The sequence below is a fragment of the Phyllobates terribilis genome, unplaced genomic scaffold, assembly GCF_046119375.1.
Source record: "Phyllobates terribilis strain yellow unplaced genomic scaffold, ASM4611937v1 Scaffold_13__5_contigs__length_258822181, whole genome shotgun sequence".
Lineage (NCBI taxonomy): Eukaryota > Metazoa > Chordata > Amphibia > Anura > Dendrobatidae > Phyllobates > Phyllobates terribilis.
The window spans coordinates 96,022,037-96,037,096 of NW_027362773.1; the positions used below are offsets into that span (position 1 = coordinate 96,022,037).

Here is a 15,060-nt window from a genome sequence, read left to right on the forward strand (position 1 = left end):
GTGTTCAAGTGCATGTCGGAATCGGGAGAGAAAGCCATCTAATGTGTACGGGGGCCTGGAGTAGGACTTGAGACAGCGCAACTTATTGCATGGATCACTGTGCAATGGATCAAAGAGCTGATCTCTGGACCAAGTCTCGACTTTCCACCTGCACCCAAGAACCATTAAGTAAAATTAATGAAACCTATTAAGGTGATCCAGTCTGTCGATTCATACTGCTCAAACCACGGGCAGCGGGACTGCAGAAAGGTATCTTTTCTCGGAGTCAGGTGGGAACGATAGTGAAAAATTTGATAAGTCCGGCCCCACCACCGGCCAGCATCTAACCACACCAATTTGGAGATGCCCGGCCGCTGTGCTGAAACTACAGTACAAGGGAGAAAATTAACGTTGCTTTTCTCGGGAGCCGCCGGCTTTCAGTGATGGTGGCTGCAGGAATTACAGTCCCCGTTTACAGCACATCCCGACACTGACTGACAGCTTGTTCTGCACTGATGCACTGCTGAGTCCGCTGTCAATCAGTGCCGGACGCGCTTACAGCCGCCGCTCTCAGTGCTGTTGGTGGAGAACTCTAGCCACAGTGGCACGACTGAAAGCCGGCGGCTCGTGGGAGAAATTAAATTAGTTTTCCCCCGGGTGCTGCACTTTCAGTACAGTGACCAGGCTCCTCCATGACCTATTAACCTGCAGAATAACCCTATATCTGCACGGTAACAGCAATATCCGACCTGGCAAGTTCCCTTTAAGAGACAGACATACCTGGCTGCAATCGGGCAGCTTGGCCCCGATCCATGCTGCCCGTGGTTTGGGCAGCATATAGTAAATGATTTGCTCCATTGGGAAGTGACAACCACTTGGGAGCAGTTTTGGGGTTAGAACTGCAGTTGTTACTCCCCCCCCCCCCCCCCCCGGCCACCATCTTTCTGCTCTGCCCCATCTTCTTTGTGATTCCGATTATTCCATATAAACTGCTTGAATCCTCCCCAGAAATGTTTCTCATTTCGTCCCATTGGCCACTTGTATATTTTTTTCCCCTCACTCTCAGATCTTTACTTCCAGTGACAACGTTATCAGACAATTAATCTCGTTTTGCTGCCAAAGACACAAAACAGGAGAAATATAATCTTGTTCGGGCGACTCCTGGGTGCAATTACTGAGGCGGAAACACAACAACAGGTAAAACCCACTCTTAACCAAGATTAATATTGGAGCTGCGCAGCAAAGGCTCCTGTTCATTAGAAGTCAGTGATGCCCAATAAATACAGGCCGGCGAGGGAACGTAAAGGGCAACTCAGTTATATTTTCTGTGCGTCTTTAATTCCGTTTTATTGGTAATTTAATTTCAGAAAAATTACAATGAAAAACAAATAAAAAGCCTTGTATTATCAGATCTTACCCTAAAGGAGCTCCCCCCTCCGCCCCCACTAGATTCCCTGTGCTAAATCCCTAAGCAAAGAGCAGCCCCCTTAATCTCAATTTAAACTGTGCAATACCTCATCCCACCTGTGGGAGTGCTGCAGGGAAATTGAACCCTTGTTGATGACAGGTGCTGAAACCTAACAGCAGGACACCATGTGACTGACTTATGGTTAGGGGTTCTTCTATTCTTATAACTTAGTTTTAAGAATTCCTGAAATCTTGCAGTTTTCACGCTGACAGTCTCAAAAGCAGACAATTCTCAGCAGGATTACTTTGACAGATAACACCTATGTATGGATGACAGAAATCCACCATTCACAGTAGGCAATGATCATAGCTCACGTCCTCCCCCCTCTCTGCATAATCACCTCTGTACAGCTCACAGAGCATGCCCAGAAAGCTCTCCTATAGAAGTCAATGAGTCAGAGCCGGTCTATTGCTGTTTAGGGTCGATTTGACTATACTGTAAAGTTTATCTCTACATTAAAAAGGTAACATAAGCAATAAATTGTCTTTAAAGGGGTTGATATCTCCCTTCCTGCGCAATGACCTCTGCACAGACCACAGAGTGCGCCCACAACACTCTTCCATAAAAGTCAATTAAGCGTTCCGGATTAATGTAATCTATGTGGCTGCTGTAAAGCATCTCTCTGTAATGCTGCAACAGAAAAAAATGTAAAATTTGCAAATTATTTATTGAAATCCCTGATGTTTTTTTTCAGACGAGTCCAGTAGGCGGCGCTATTCACTGTCCAGTCCTCCCCGTATGACTGCATGTAGAGGCCAATCAGTGAATAGGACCGCCCACCGGACTCTCTATACCAAGTCATCCAAAGATCTGACTGCCTATATGATATAATGGGTTTAAAGTGACAGTACATGACTATTATTTTATCACTTTTTCACAGAGTACATAAAGGAAACCGGTCTCACCCACAATAATCAGAGAATCTCACAAATTGTTTTTTTTGGCAGAACCATTTGCTAATGCTTTATTATCTGGACAAGTAAAGCAAAATCCATCCTACTGGCGATCAGTACAAGATTTTGGGATGCTACATACGTCTTAAAGTGGAAGGTACCCTTTTTTTTTTTTTTCCATTTCATTGATATTAAAGATCATGCTACTTTTTGATATCTTGCACAAAGGTCTCATAACTCAAGAGACACAGTAAGTGGGAGTTATATAGGTTATGTTGACCACTGGTTTTTACCGCCATTGACCAACTTATGCCCCCACATACAGTACAGGTCTTTGTAAACCTTTTTATTTTCCCAGTAACAGTATCAATTTTGTCTGCAAGTTCTATGAACAGAAAAGAGAAAAGCTGTAATACCAGAAACAGACACCAAAAAAAAAAAACAGTGGTGACATTTCTGGGGAAAATGAAAAAAAAAACAAAAAACCAGACCCTATTTGCCACCATTTCCTTGTTCCAGTCCCAAAGTGGGGAGCAAAAGGCTACACAGAAGAAATGAGATCACAATAGTGGCTTATGCATTAGAGTTTTACCCAAAATGTTACTTTCCAAACAAAAATAAAAGTTTTGGAAGAAAATAATGAACTTTTGAAAAGTACTCAAAATGTCACCACTTGTGCTCCGAAAAAAAATGTATTAAAAATGCAAAAATTTGGCATCGACCAGATCAGTCCTGGGTCATCTGAGGCTCCCTGTGTAGTTGTGGGTTCAAACCAATTTTCTGGTTCTATGAGGTATATAGTGGATATAGACAAAGTACAAAGGAAAAGACATTCTTCACAAACTCCTCACCTCGGCAAACAAAACAGCACTCGTTCTCCGGAAGAATTCGATCCTCTTCTGTGCAGTTCAATGGCGGACAAGACTCGGCTACCTTCTGTAAGGCTCCATTCTGTAAGCAAATAATGATATTATCTGTATTAAAAGAGCTGCGTGTGGCGCATTGTGACAAGACGGAAAGGTCACAGCGTCTTTAATCGACATTCAGTGCGAGCGCGGACTCCTAACTGGCAGAGAAAATAATCAGCGGCTTACAAGAAGTGTAATGGAGAGATCCTCCTATTGTAACACCGGAGGCTTATTTCACATGCGGTGGAGGAAGAGCCCAACACTAAAAGCAAAGCGGTAAGATGCTCCATTGAGGACTTGTGCCCTCTCCAGGAGAATTAAAAGGCAGCGGTTAGAGGCCGTGGACACCTATGACATGGAAAAAAAAATATTTTACCCATGTTAGTGGCGTAGATAATAAAAATTTACAAAAAAAATTCATTTTCAGATCCCATAGACATAGCTTTTATCCTAATCCAAGATTGGTCTCTTCTAGGAGTGTCCTTCCCAGTAATATAGGCTGGATGTGAACTCTATGTGTATCAAGTGTGCAGATGTATTCAGGAGCACAGCTTCTATCCTGAACTCACTGGCTCTCCAAGTGCTTTCCTCCTTATCTACATACTTTTTTCTCTGCCCTCCCTGAGCTACTTTCTCCCCTCTCCATGATGTAGAGATCTGTGTACAACCCCTTCCCCCCTCCCTGCTGCCATCTATAAAAAAAAAAAGGATAAGGAAGGGTATGGATTTGTAACTAGCTAAAGGACTTACAGACTCTATAGTAGCAAAATGGTAGTGAATTTTTAATCAAGACTATTTAGAAAGTTGTGTAACTTTGCATTAAGGAAGAAAATAAATGTAAAAAAAAAAAACGTGAAGGTGAACATAGCCATTACTAGGGATCCCCGCCAGTCTCTAAATATGCTTAAATGAACATTGAGCGCCTCTTTTCTCCGATGGGTGAGGGTCTGGGCACCCGTACCCCACCGATAAAAAAATGTCACTGAAGTCAAATAAAAAAAAAATAATAATTTAAAATTAAAAAGAAAAAGAAATGAAATAATAATAATAAAATAATAATAATAATAATAATAAGTTCCCTATATGTACTGTATAGTGAACAGTCTGCAGTGCTCCCCGTCTCCCCCCACCTTTTTAAGATTGCTGCTTGCTTTCAGTAAATGGAAACCATATTCTTCACATCAGAAGGCTGGAAACTCATACAAACTTGTGCAGAATCAAAAAAAAGTCCTTCCCAGGTCGTGTGTGGTATTGCAGCTTAGACTCATTTACTTTTCTAAGTAACAAAGCTGCAATACCAGTCACAACCCATGGGCAGGTGTGGCGCTGCCATTGGAAGAGAACAGGTTATTAAACTTGTCACAGTGGGTTAATGCAAACCACTAGACCACCAGGACATGTAGGTGTTTTATATGGATGAATGAAGTATGGGGTCAAAATGCAAAAGTCCATTGGGGGTTCAAAAAATAAAACTTAATCAAATCCTACTGTAATTCAATCAATCAAATGGAAAGGAGATAAAATTGACATTTGGCCCCGGAGGACGGGGTCCCCAGCCAGGGCTGGTCCCATAGAATACATCATTGGTGCGTATCTATATAGCACTTTGGTGTCTTATTTAATTACCATCATGTCAGAAAAAAAAAAGTCACCAATAATCTAAGGGTCTCTCATTTTAACCTTTCCGTGTAAAATTTCCAAGAGCGCAAACATTTCAATGAGATTTATGCAAATTCTGACAAACCATTCACAACCCTGTCTCCATCCGAGCCGCGGTGACATCAAATCACCAAAAACCAAACACACAGCGCAATTCTAAGCGAAGGTTAATTACAATGCACTTCAAGATGTAAAGCAAGAAACGGCCGGAGGGGAAGGAGAGTCCAGCAGAAGAAACGACTCCATTAATATATAACGAGACGTTACCATCATTCATTATACAATCAATTTCAGTAAAAAAAATAACGTCAAAGTGCAAAAAAAAATCTATACATACATATACACACATATATATATATACATATATATATATATATATATATATATATATATATATATATATACACACACACACACGCACTGCTCAAAAAAATAAAGGGAACACTTAAACAACAGAATATAACTCCAAGTAAATCAAACTTCTGTGAAATCAAACTGTCCACTTAGGAAGCAACACTGATTGACAATCAATTTCACTTGCTGTTGTGCAAATGGAATAGACAATAGATGGAAATTATTAGCAATTATCAAGACACTCAATAAAGGAGTGGTTCTGCAGGCGGGGACCACAGACCACATCTCAGTACCAATGCTTTCTGGCTGATATCTAGGTCACTTTTGAATGTTGGTTGTGCTTTCACACTCATGGTAGCATGAGACGAACTCTACAACCCACAGAAGTTGCTCAGGTAGTGCAGCTCATCCAGGATGGCACATCAATGCGAGCTGTGGCAAGAAGGTTTGCTGTGTCTGTCAGCGTAGTGTCTAGAGGCTGGAGGCGCTACCAGGAGACAGGCCAGTACACCAGGAGACGTGGAGGGGGCCGTAGGAGGGCAACAACCCAGCATCAGGACCGCTACCTCCGCCTTTGTGCAAGAAGGAACAGGAGGAGCACTGCCAGAGCCCTGCAAAATGACCTCCAGCAGGCCACAAATGTGCATGTGTCTGCACAAATGGTTAGAAACCGACTCCATGAGGGTGGTATGAGGGCCCGACGTCCACAGATGGGGGTTGTGCTCACAGCCCAACACTGTGCAGGACGCTTGGCATTTGCCACAGAACACCAGGATTGGCAAAGTCGCCACTGCCGCCCTGTGCTCTTCACAGATGAAAGCAGGTTCACACTGAGCACATGTGACAGACGTGACAGAGTCTGGAGACGCCGTGGAAAGCGATCTGCTGCCTGCAACATCCTTCAGCATGACCGGTTTGGAAGGGTCAGTAATGGTGTGGGGTGGCATTTCTTTGGAGGGCCGCACAGTCCTCCATGTGCTCGCCAGAGGCAGCCTGACTGCCATTAGGTACCGAGATGAGATCCTCAGACCCCTTGTGAGACCATATGCTGGTGCGGTTGGCCCTGGGTTCCTCCTAATGCAGGACAATGCCAGACCTCATGTGGCTGGAGTGTGTCAGCAGTTCCTGGAAGGTGAAGGCATTGAAGCTATGGACTGGCACGCCCGTTCCCCAGACCTGAATCCGATTGCGCACATCTGGGGCATCATGTCTCGCTCCATCCACCAACGTCACGTTGCACCACAGAGTGTCCAGGAGTTGGCGGATGCTTTAGTCCAGGTCTGGGAGGAGATCCCACCGGAGACCATCCGCAACCTCATCAGGAGCATGCCCAGGCGTTGTAGGGAGGTCATACAGGCACGTGGAGGCCACACACAATACTGAGCCTCATTTTGACTTGTTTTAAGGACATTACATCAAAGTTGGATCAGTCTGTAGTGTGTTTTTCCACTTTAATTTTGGGGGCGACTCCAAATCCAGTCCTCCATTGGTTAATAAATGTGATTTCCATTGATGATTTTTGTGTGATTTTGTTGTCAGCACATTCAACTTTGTACAGAACAAAGTATTCAATGAGAATATTTCATTCATTCAGATCTAGGATGTGTTATTTGAGTGTTCCCTTTATTATTTTGAGCAGTGTATGTATGTATGTATGTATGTATATATATATATATGTATATATATATATATATATATATGGATATGTGACTGTAGCAGACAATCACTGGCTGCAGTGGTGACATATCCGTCCAGCCAGAAGAGGAAGCGATAAGACCAGCAAGGGATTGATAAAGGGAGTATCAACGTTGAATAAAAGGTCTGACGTACACTTCATTACCCCGTGGTAGCTGGACGTCAGCCGCCATTTGAATGCAAGTATCCTGGGCGCCTCTGAAGCCCCCGCAATGATAATGCAACACCACGTTATGTGACTGGGCCTCACAAAACACAATGATGATGTAGAGGCCAAGTGACCGCAAAGAGGCATCCAGGATGCAGATACTCAAGTGCCAGCCAAGAAAGTTTGTACATCCTCCAAGAGGTAAGGGGGCCACTACCACCTCCAAAGCAGGCTGAATTGTGCATTATGATGAGCTATTGGACTGCAGACCACCTATATATTGTTCTTGCACTGAGGTCTTCTCCTGACTGTGGCCACCAGTGCTATTGATATGGTCTTCATGTCTTAAGCGGAATCACACATTGAGCCAAAATCAACCAAAAAAATAGTTGGACTTACTTTACATTCTTTGCAGGTTGTAGTCAGGATCTTCTGACCTTCCACAAGGACTTTTCCACCATGAATGCATTTGGCTGTAGTGTGGAGAAAACAGAACAGAAGACATTACAATTTATAACCTGAGTCACTCATTTTGCGGTCCTTCCTATCTTTGCATTCTGGACATTGGTTTACATCCAAAGCTTCACAATAGAAGATCATCCTATCCTCGTAGGAAGCATTTCTATAGTCCCCAGCCATACATGATTACAGAAGGTTCTTCTTCACCCCATCACAAAATAAATTTTTGCATAATTTCATTCACAGATGTTTCCAAGGAGGGAACGAAGCCAAAGAAATGCAGAAAAACTACCGTATTGCTGATAGTAGAGTTTGACCCACCACTACGTTGGTTCCAATAAACCATATACAATCAGTATGACTGGTGTGTTGTATATATACCAAGACCATAGTTTGGACTTTCCTAGGATGGAGGAAGACCTTCATTACTATTTATCAAAACTCCAGTACCTTGGTCCCCAATCTGCAGCTCTCCAGTTGTTTCAAAGCCAGAACTGGAGCTGTGGTTTCACAACAGTGGGAGACACGTTGGGGAATACTGATCTAATGACTTGTGTTCAACTTGTACAAATAACCCTGCTCGAAAAAAAAAAACATCTGAAGATGAGCCACCACATAATGAACCTAGAATTAAGGAGCTGCCATTAAATGAAAGAAAATCTTCTTTTTGAAGTCGAGTCTTTTGCGTAAATTTTCCAGAAAGTATCACCAATGCAGAACCAGCTTCTCGATTTTCCTTAAGAAATGCCACCAAGAAACAGAGACCAAGATATACGTTTACATAAAGAGCCCAGCATGAATTGCAAAAGTTTCATTGTCTTCTGGATTTTCCCAAAGGAGGGTTACACAGAAACATAAAATTGTGATGGCAAAAAAGATCAAGAGGTTGGTCCATTTGGTGGCACTGCAAGGTCACCCAAATCCATCATGTCAGAAGACAGGATTAATGTGGATCCTTGAGCTCAGACTTCATCATTTGCTATAATGAATGGGCCATTACACTCCATCATTAATTAAAGGTATCTATCTTCAAGCGGTGTGTGCTTCCAGTGAAATCATGTCTGGGGTTCAAAGGTCTCTTCCCCCAGGAAATCAGTCTCATGGCTCTGCACTGATGAGGGGCAAGAGCAGAAAAATGACTGTGGCTATCCTATGCCATAGGGTCAATGTTGGAGCTCCAAGAGTAGCAAGCTCTAACAGGCGGCACTAGACAGACAGTTTTCATTCTTCTGGAGGACAGCTACTTTGCACTCTAGTAAAATTAATAGCAGCACTGTAATATAATCACAATTCCTACAATTTATCCCTTAGAGGAGAACTTAAAAGACGGAAGTGAAGGCCATCGTGAATCGATATGTCAAAGGAGAACCTTCACGGTAACCCTACGGAGCCTCTATGTTTTGACCACCAGCTCAGTGTTGGAGACCAAGCAAAAGGAACGAGCAATACTTCCTGGACCCTAGTGGGTATGACAGATAAAGGGTGGTGTCCCATCAAGTTATCCCAAGTCAAAATTCCCTCTTAGGCCATTTGGAAATTATAGACTAGGTAGCTCAACACCGGTCAACATTACAGAACGTCACGAAAAAGGGGATTCAAGAAGAACCAATAAGGTTGTTGCTCCATTCTAAGAAGGAGTTGTCCATGTAATAAAGCATTAGGAGTCATCACAAATGACATTATGTTTTTTTTTTCTTGCCATGAGATGTTCCTTATGTATTATTTTTATACTCCTCTCAAGAACCACATGGTTAGAAGACTTTCCTTTCAGTGTCTCCATCTATGGTTCCTTTAGAAAATTCCATCAATGCTCAAACTCCACGTCGCAAATAAAAGAAAGTACATTATAGAAATGAGAGAGCGCTCTTCACAATTCTAGTTTAAGGCACACAATATGTCAATCAAATATTGCTCCCAGGATGAAGCAGCAGAGCGTGGAGCCGCCCTCGGGCACATTGCGAGGCCAGACTCATAAATAGTTTTATTGCAATATTATGAAAACAAAACCTTGAAGTCCAGGAGAACAAACATCATAATGCTGAGCAGAATGATTATTACAAATATTATGAAGGTTCTTCAAGGGTCAAGGATGAGCAGAAGACATGAGCCATTAGTGTGGAATCATCTCGACCAGGTCTTAGTTGTCCAATGCCATTTTTGCCCTAAGCCCTTCTCTACAGATTTCCTCCTCACCATATATCCTGTCTCAACTAGATGACACATGGCAATGACAGGGGCTGGGAGATATGATGGCCACCAATTGCAAATATTATATGGGATTATGGCAATTTGAATTGGATGGGCATCTCTGTTGCTCGAAGGCAAATATAACCATTGTTTTTAATGTAGTGCTGGCTACACCTGAACCCTTAATCTACTGAAGTCAATGGGGACATCTATTAATATGGTCTTAAAACTAGACCAGAGTATTGAACACGTCACCAATATTCTAAGTAAACCTATATCTAAAGGTGCTATTGGCATGAAATTCTCACCAGATGTCAGTAACAACCCATCCAATCCACACAGGCAAAAAAGTCGCCATAGATGTTCATAAATGGACTTATATGTAATAATGAGAAATGACACAGGGAAAAAGTATTGAACACACGTACTGAAATGTATTTAATACTTCGTACAAAAGCCTTTGTTGGTGATGAAGCTTCAAGACGCCTCCTGTATGGAGAAACTAGTTGCAGGCATTGCTCAAATGTGATTTTGGCCCATTCTTACACACACACACACACACACACACACACACACTCTTCGCATCCTGAAGCTTCTGTGGGCTCCTTCTATGAACTCTGAGCTTTAGTTCCTTCGATATATTTTCTATTGTATTCAGGTCTGGTGATCGACTCGGCCATTCTAGTAGCTTTATTTTCTCTCTCTGAAAGCAATTGAACGTTTGCTTGGCTTTGTGTTTGGGATCATCGTCTTGCTAAAATGTCTAACTTCGTTTCACCTTCATCATCCTGTTAGATGGCAGCAGGTTTTTATCAAAAAAGTCTCTGTACATTTGTCCATTCATCCTTACTTCAATTACATGAAGTTTGCCAGTGCCGTATGCTGAAAAACAGCCCCACACCATGATGTTCCCACCTCCAAACATCACTGTTGGTATGGTGTTTTTGGGGTGATATGCAGTGCCTTTTGGCCTCCAAACATGGTGTGTATTATGGCATTAAAAAGTTCAATTCTGGTCTCATCTGACCAGACTATATCCTCCCAATATTTCACAGGCTTGTCTAAATGTTGTTGAACAAACTTTTGAAAATGCTTTTTGTTCAGCAATGGAATCTTGCTTGGTGAGCGTGCACACAGTCCATGGAGGTTGACTACATTACTTATAGTTTTCTTTAAACCAATTGTACCTGCTGATTCCAGGTCTTTTGTAGCTCTCCACAGGTGTCCTTGGCTCTTGGACAACTCTTCTGATAATTCTTTTTTATCCTGTCTGAAATCTTGCGGGGAGCACCTGGTCATGGTCAGTTTATGGTGAAATTATGTTATTTTCACTTCCAGATTATGGCCCCAACAGTGTTTACTGGAACCTTCTGTTACCAATGCCATCAGTATGTTTTGCAACAATAAGGTTGCAAAGGTCTTGAGATAGCTTACTGGTTGTACCCATCATGAGATGTTTCTTGTGTGGCACCTTGGTAATCAGACACCTTTTTACAGGCCATCAGTTGAACCAGCTGATATTATTTTTCACTAAGTGGCAGGATTGCTTTCTAATTACTGATAGATTTCAGATGGTGTCATGAATTTCCATGGCTTATTGCACCTCTCGTTCTTCATGTATTCAATACTTTTTCCCTGTGTCATTTCTCATTATTACACATCTTTGCCGATGTGGATTGGATGGGTCGTTACCGACATCTGGTGAGAATTTCATGTTAACAGCACCATTAGAAATATATTTACTTAGAAAATTGGTGACGTGTTCAATACTTATTTCACCTGTTGTGTGTGTCTCCATGATTACAGAGTACAAACAACTCTTTCATGTAGTCTAATCGTGCATTCCTCTCCGCGCTCTTCATCCTTGATTCTACATACAGGAGAGGAGGCAGATGAAAAAGAATAACACATACACATATAGAAGATCGGTTTATACAGGATTATTCGAGAACTATGGCGTCACATAAGTCTACATAGGAGCTGTATACATAAAACTACAAATAACATTACTTTAGTAAGCTAAAAAAGTGACTTTTAAAGGGAATCTCTCACCAGGTTTTGGCTACCTCATTTGAGTGCAGCATGATATAGGAGCAGAGACCCTGATTCCAGCAATGTGTCACTTATTGGGCTGCTTGCTGTAGTTTTAATAAAATCACCATTTTATCTGCTGAGGATCCGCCAGTGCTCTGAATGCTGAGCCCTATATAACCCTGTCCCCACCACTGATTGGCTGCTTTCTGCATACACTCTGCATAGGCAGAAAGCTGATAATCACTGGTGGGGGGGGGGTAGGGGTATATATAGCATGAATAGTGAGGACTACCTGGCAGCAGGTTTACCTGTCATCGAGACACAATATCACTGGAATCAGAGTCTCGGTCTCTACATTATGCTGCTATCAGATTAGGTGGCAAAAACTTGTTGACAGATTCCCTTTGAGCTCCCATCGAAAACAATTTTACAATTTTACATGGGACTGCTCCTTTCCTAACTTCAACCGGCATTGCAATAAATAATGCTAAGACCTGATGGTGTCCTATGGGTGTACAATTTTGTTTATACAGTGCATACATACATATTATATATATATATATATATATATATATATATATATATATATATATATATATATATCTATATCTATATCACACACGCACACATACAAATATATATATTTTTATTTCTTTTTACTATTCTTATTTTTCAATTATTATCTTGCTTTATGTGTCCTATATATCCAGATTTAGCCCTTGTAAAAAAATAAATAAAGAAATATATATACATGTACACACACACAGACAGCTGTGCTAAAAAGTTTACATACCCCATCAAAATTTTTCCTTTCTTGTTTCAGAGAATATAAATGATAACAAAATGTTAACTTTTTCTCCACTCATGATTTTCCATTTGTGAGGCTGTGTGCACACGATGCGTTTTTAATGCGTTTGAGCGGCTGTAGCGCTGGCGTCCCTGCCCTCTGCTAGGCAGGGACGCTGCTCCCCTCACCGCTCTGCTCCGTGCCCGGCGTCCTCTCCCCGCTCTGCTGTCAGCGCGCGCTCCTTCCCGGCGTCCTCCTCCCGCTCTGCTCTCAGCGCGCGCTCCTTCCCGGCCCCTGTGCTTAGGGCGCGCGCGCGCGCGCTCCCCTCCTCTTAAAGGGGTCGCGCGCGCCGTCCTAAGGAGTCCCCGGCCAATGGCCGGAGGACTTCATCATATATAAGGCACCTCCTCCAAAATGGAGGTGCCCGAGCAATGTTGTTTGCACCTGTGTCTCACCTGTGCTTCAGCCCTCAGGTCCCGTTGCCAGTTTCCTGCCAGTTACCTGCCAGTTTCCTGCCAGTTACCTGCCTGATTCCTGCCTGAATACTTGTTACCTGTCTGCCAGTCTGAGGTCCGACGGTCTGCCTTACTACTCCTGTCAGTCTGTCTAAAGGACCAGCCTGCCCGCTCACCTGGGAGCGCACATCAGCTACCTGCCTACTTTCCTGAGGTCCGACGGTCTGCCTTACAACTCCGGTCAGTCTGTCTATGGACCAGCTTGCCCGCTCACCTGGGAGCGCTTCTCCGTTACCTGCCTGCTTGCCAGCCCGGAGGCTCCGTTGTCACGTGCTGTGACCATCAGCTACTTCAGATTCTTGTCCGCTCACCTGGGAGCGCTTCTCCGTTACCTGCCTGCTTGCCAGCCCGGAGGCTCCGTTGTCACGTGCTGTGACCATCAGCTACTTCAGACTCTTGTCCGCTCACCTGGGAGCGCTTCTCCGTTACCTGCCTGCTTGCCAGCCCGGAGGCTCCGTTGTCACGTGCTGTGACCATCAGCTACTTCAGAGACTCTTGCCCGCTCACCTGGGAGCGCTTCTCCGTTACCTGCCTGCTTGCCAGCCCGGAGGCTCCGCCGTCACGTGCCGTGACCACCTGTTATTCCAGAGACTCTCGCTTGCTCACCTGGGAGCACACATCTACCATCTGCCTGCTAGCCTACCCGGAGGCTCTGCCATCACAGGTCGTACCTACCCTTTACCCAGAGACTGCCCTGATCACTTGCCGTATCTCCCTGTCCGTTCATCCAGAGACTGCCGCCCGCTACCTTACAAGGGCCGCCCCCTTGTATAGTAGCTCAGAGGTTCCGCCTCCCAGACCCGTTACAGTTTGCTCGGGCCATGGAACCCGGTGGCACCCAAGCTCCCTCGCTCTCGGACCTCTGTCTTGAACTGTCCCGTCAGAGGTCCCAACAGGAGTCCATCCTGGGTCACCTGCGGAATGTTAATACTCGCCTGAACACTCTGTCTGATCCACCAACAACCTCCGCCAGTGCCATATCTTGCAATCCGCCAGCTCCGCTGCCCACTAATACCATGGTATCCTACCCCGGACCCCGGCTTTCTGCACCTCCTCGCTTCGGAGGCGACTGCGTCCAGGCTCGGGGCTTCTTAAATCAGTGCACCCTGCATTTTGAACTTTTGTCCTACCAGTTTAACTCCGACCGGGCCAAAATTGCCTTCATCATGTCCCATCTCACCGGGGAGGCCCTGGCCTGGCTAAATCCTCTATGGGAGAGAGGAGACCCCCCTGGTGTCCAACTTGCCTGCTTTTCTCACGGCTTTCCGGAAAGTCTTCGACGAACCCGGACGGAAGACCTCATCTGCATCATCGTTGCTACGCCTCCGTCAGGGGAGTCTCACCGTGGGCCAATATGCCATACGGTTCCGTACCCTTGCCTCGGAGCTGACCTGGGATAACGACGCTCTGGTTTCCGTCTTCTGGGAGGGTCTGTCCGGCCGTATTAAAGATGAACTTGCCGGTCGGGACACTCCTACCACTCTCGATGACTTAATAACTCTTGCCACCCGGATTGACCTACGGTTCCAGGAGCGTGCCAGAGAGGTCACCCGTGAGAGGAGGTTACCACGTCTAGCTCCTACTTTTCAGAAACCCGTCACTCCTTCTGTCTCTAACCAGGTACACCCTCCTGAGCCTATGCAGGTCGACCAGACCAAGATGGTCAAGACCCGTCAGGACTTACGCCGTGCCGAGGGGACCTGCTTCTACTGTGGCAGTAAGGAGCACCAGATCCGTGCCTGCCCGGAAAGGTCGGGAAACGCCTGTGTCTAGGTTCGCTCAGAGAGGTCCACCTAGACAAGAATAAATCCTCTCCATCCCTGCTGTTGTCAGTTTCAATCGTCTACGGGGAGAACCGTTATTTCGAACTAGCCCAACTGGACTCTGGAGCAGCCGGGAATCTTATTTCACAGTCCCTGGTAGAGAAATACCGCATCCCCACCAAACCTCTGGCTGTACCCTTGTCTGTGGCTG

General features: G+C 44.5%; 1 protein-coding gene across 2 annotated transcripts in view; it reads right to left on the minus strand.

Annotated features, from left to right (window-relative positions):
* The window catches only part of NELL1 (neural EGFL like 1), a 932,419-nt gene that overhangs the window by 618,133 nt on the left and 299,226 nt on the right, over positions 1-15,060 (minus strand). For both annotated transcript variants that reach the window (XM_073658224.1, XM_073658225.1), the window contains exons 10-11: positions 7,504-7,577; positions 3,192-3,291 (exon numbers count right to left, since the gene is read on the minus strand). In XM_073658224.1, the coding sequence (XP_073514325.1) occupies positions 3,192-3,291; positions 7,504-7,577 (174 nt within the window). The remainder of the gene's footprint in view (positions 1-3,191; positions 3,292-7,503; positions 7,578-15,060) is intronic.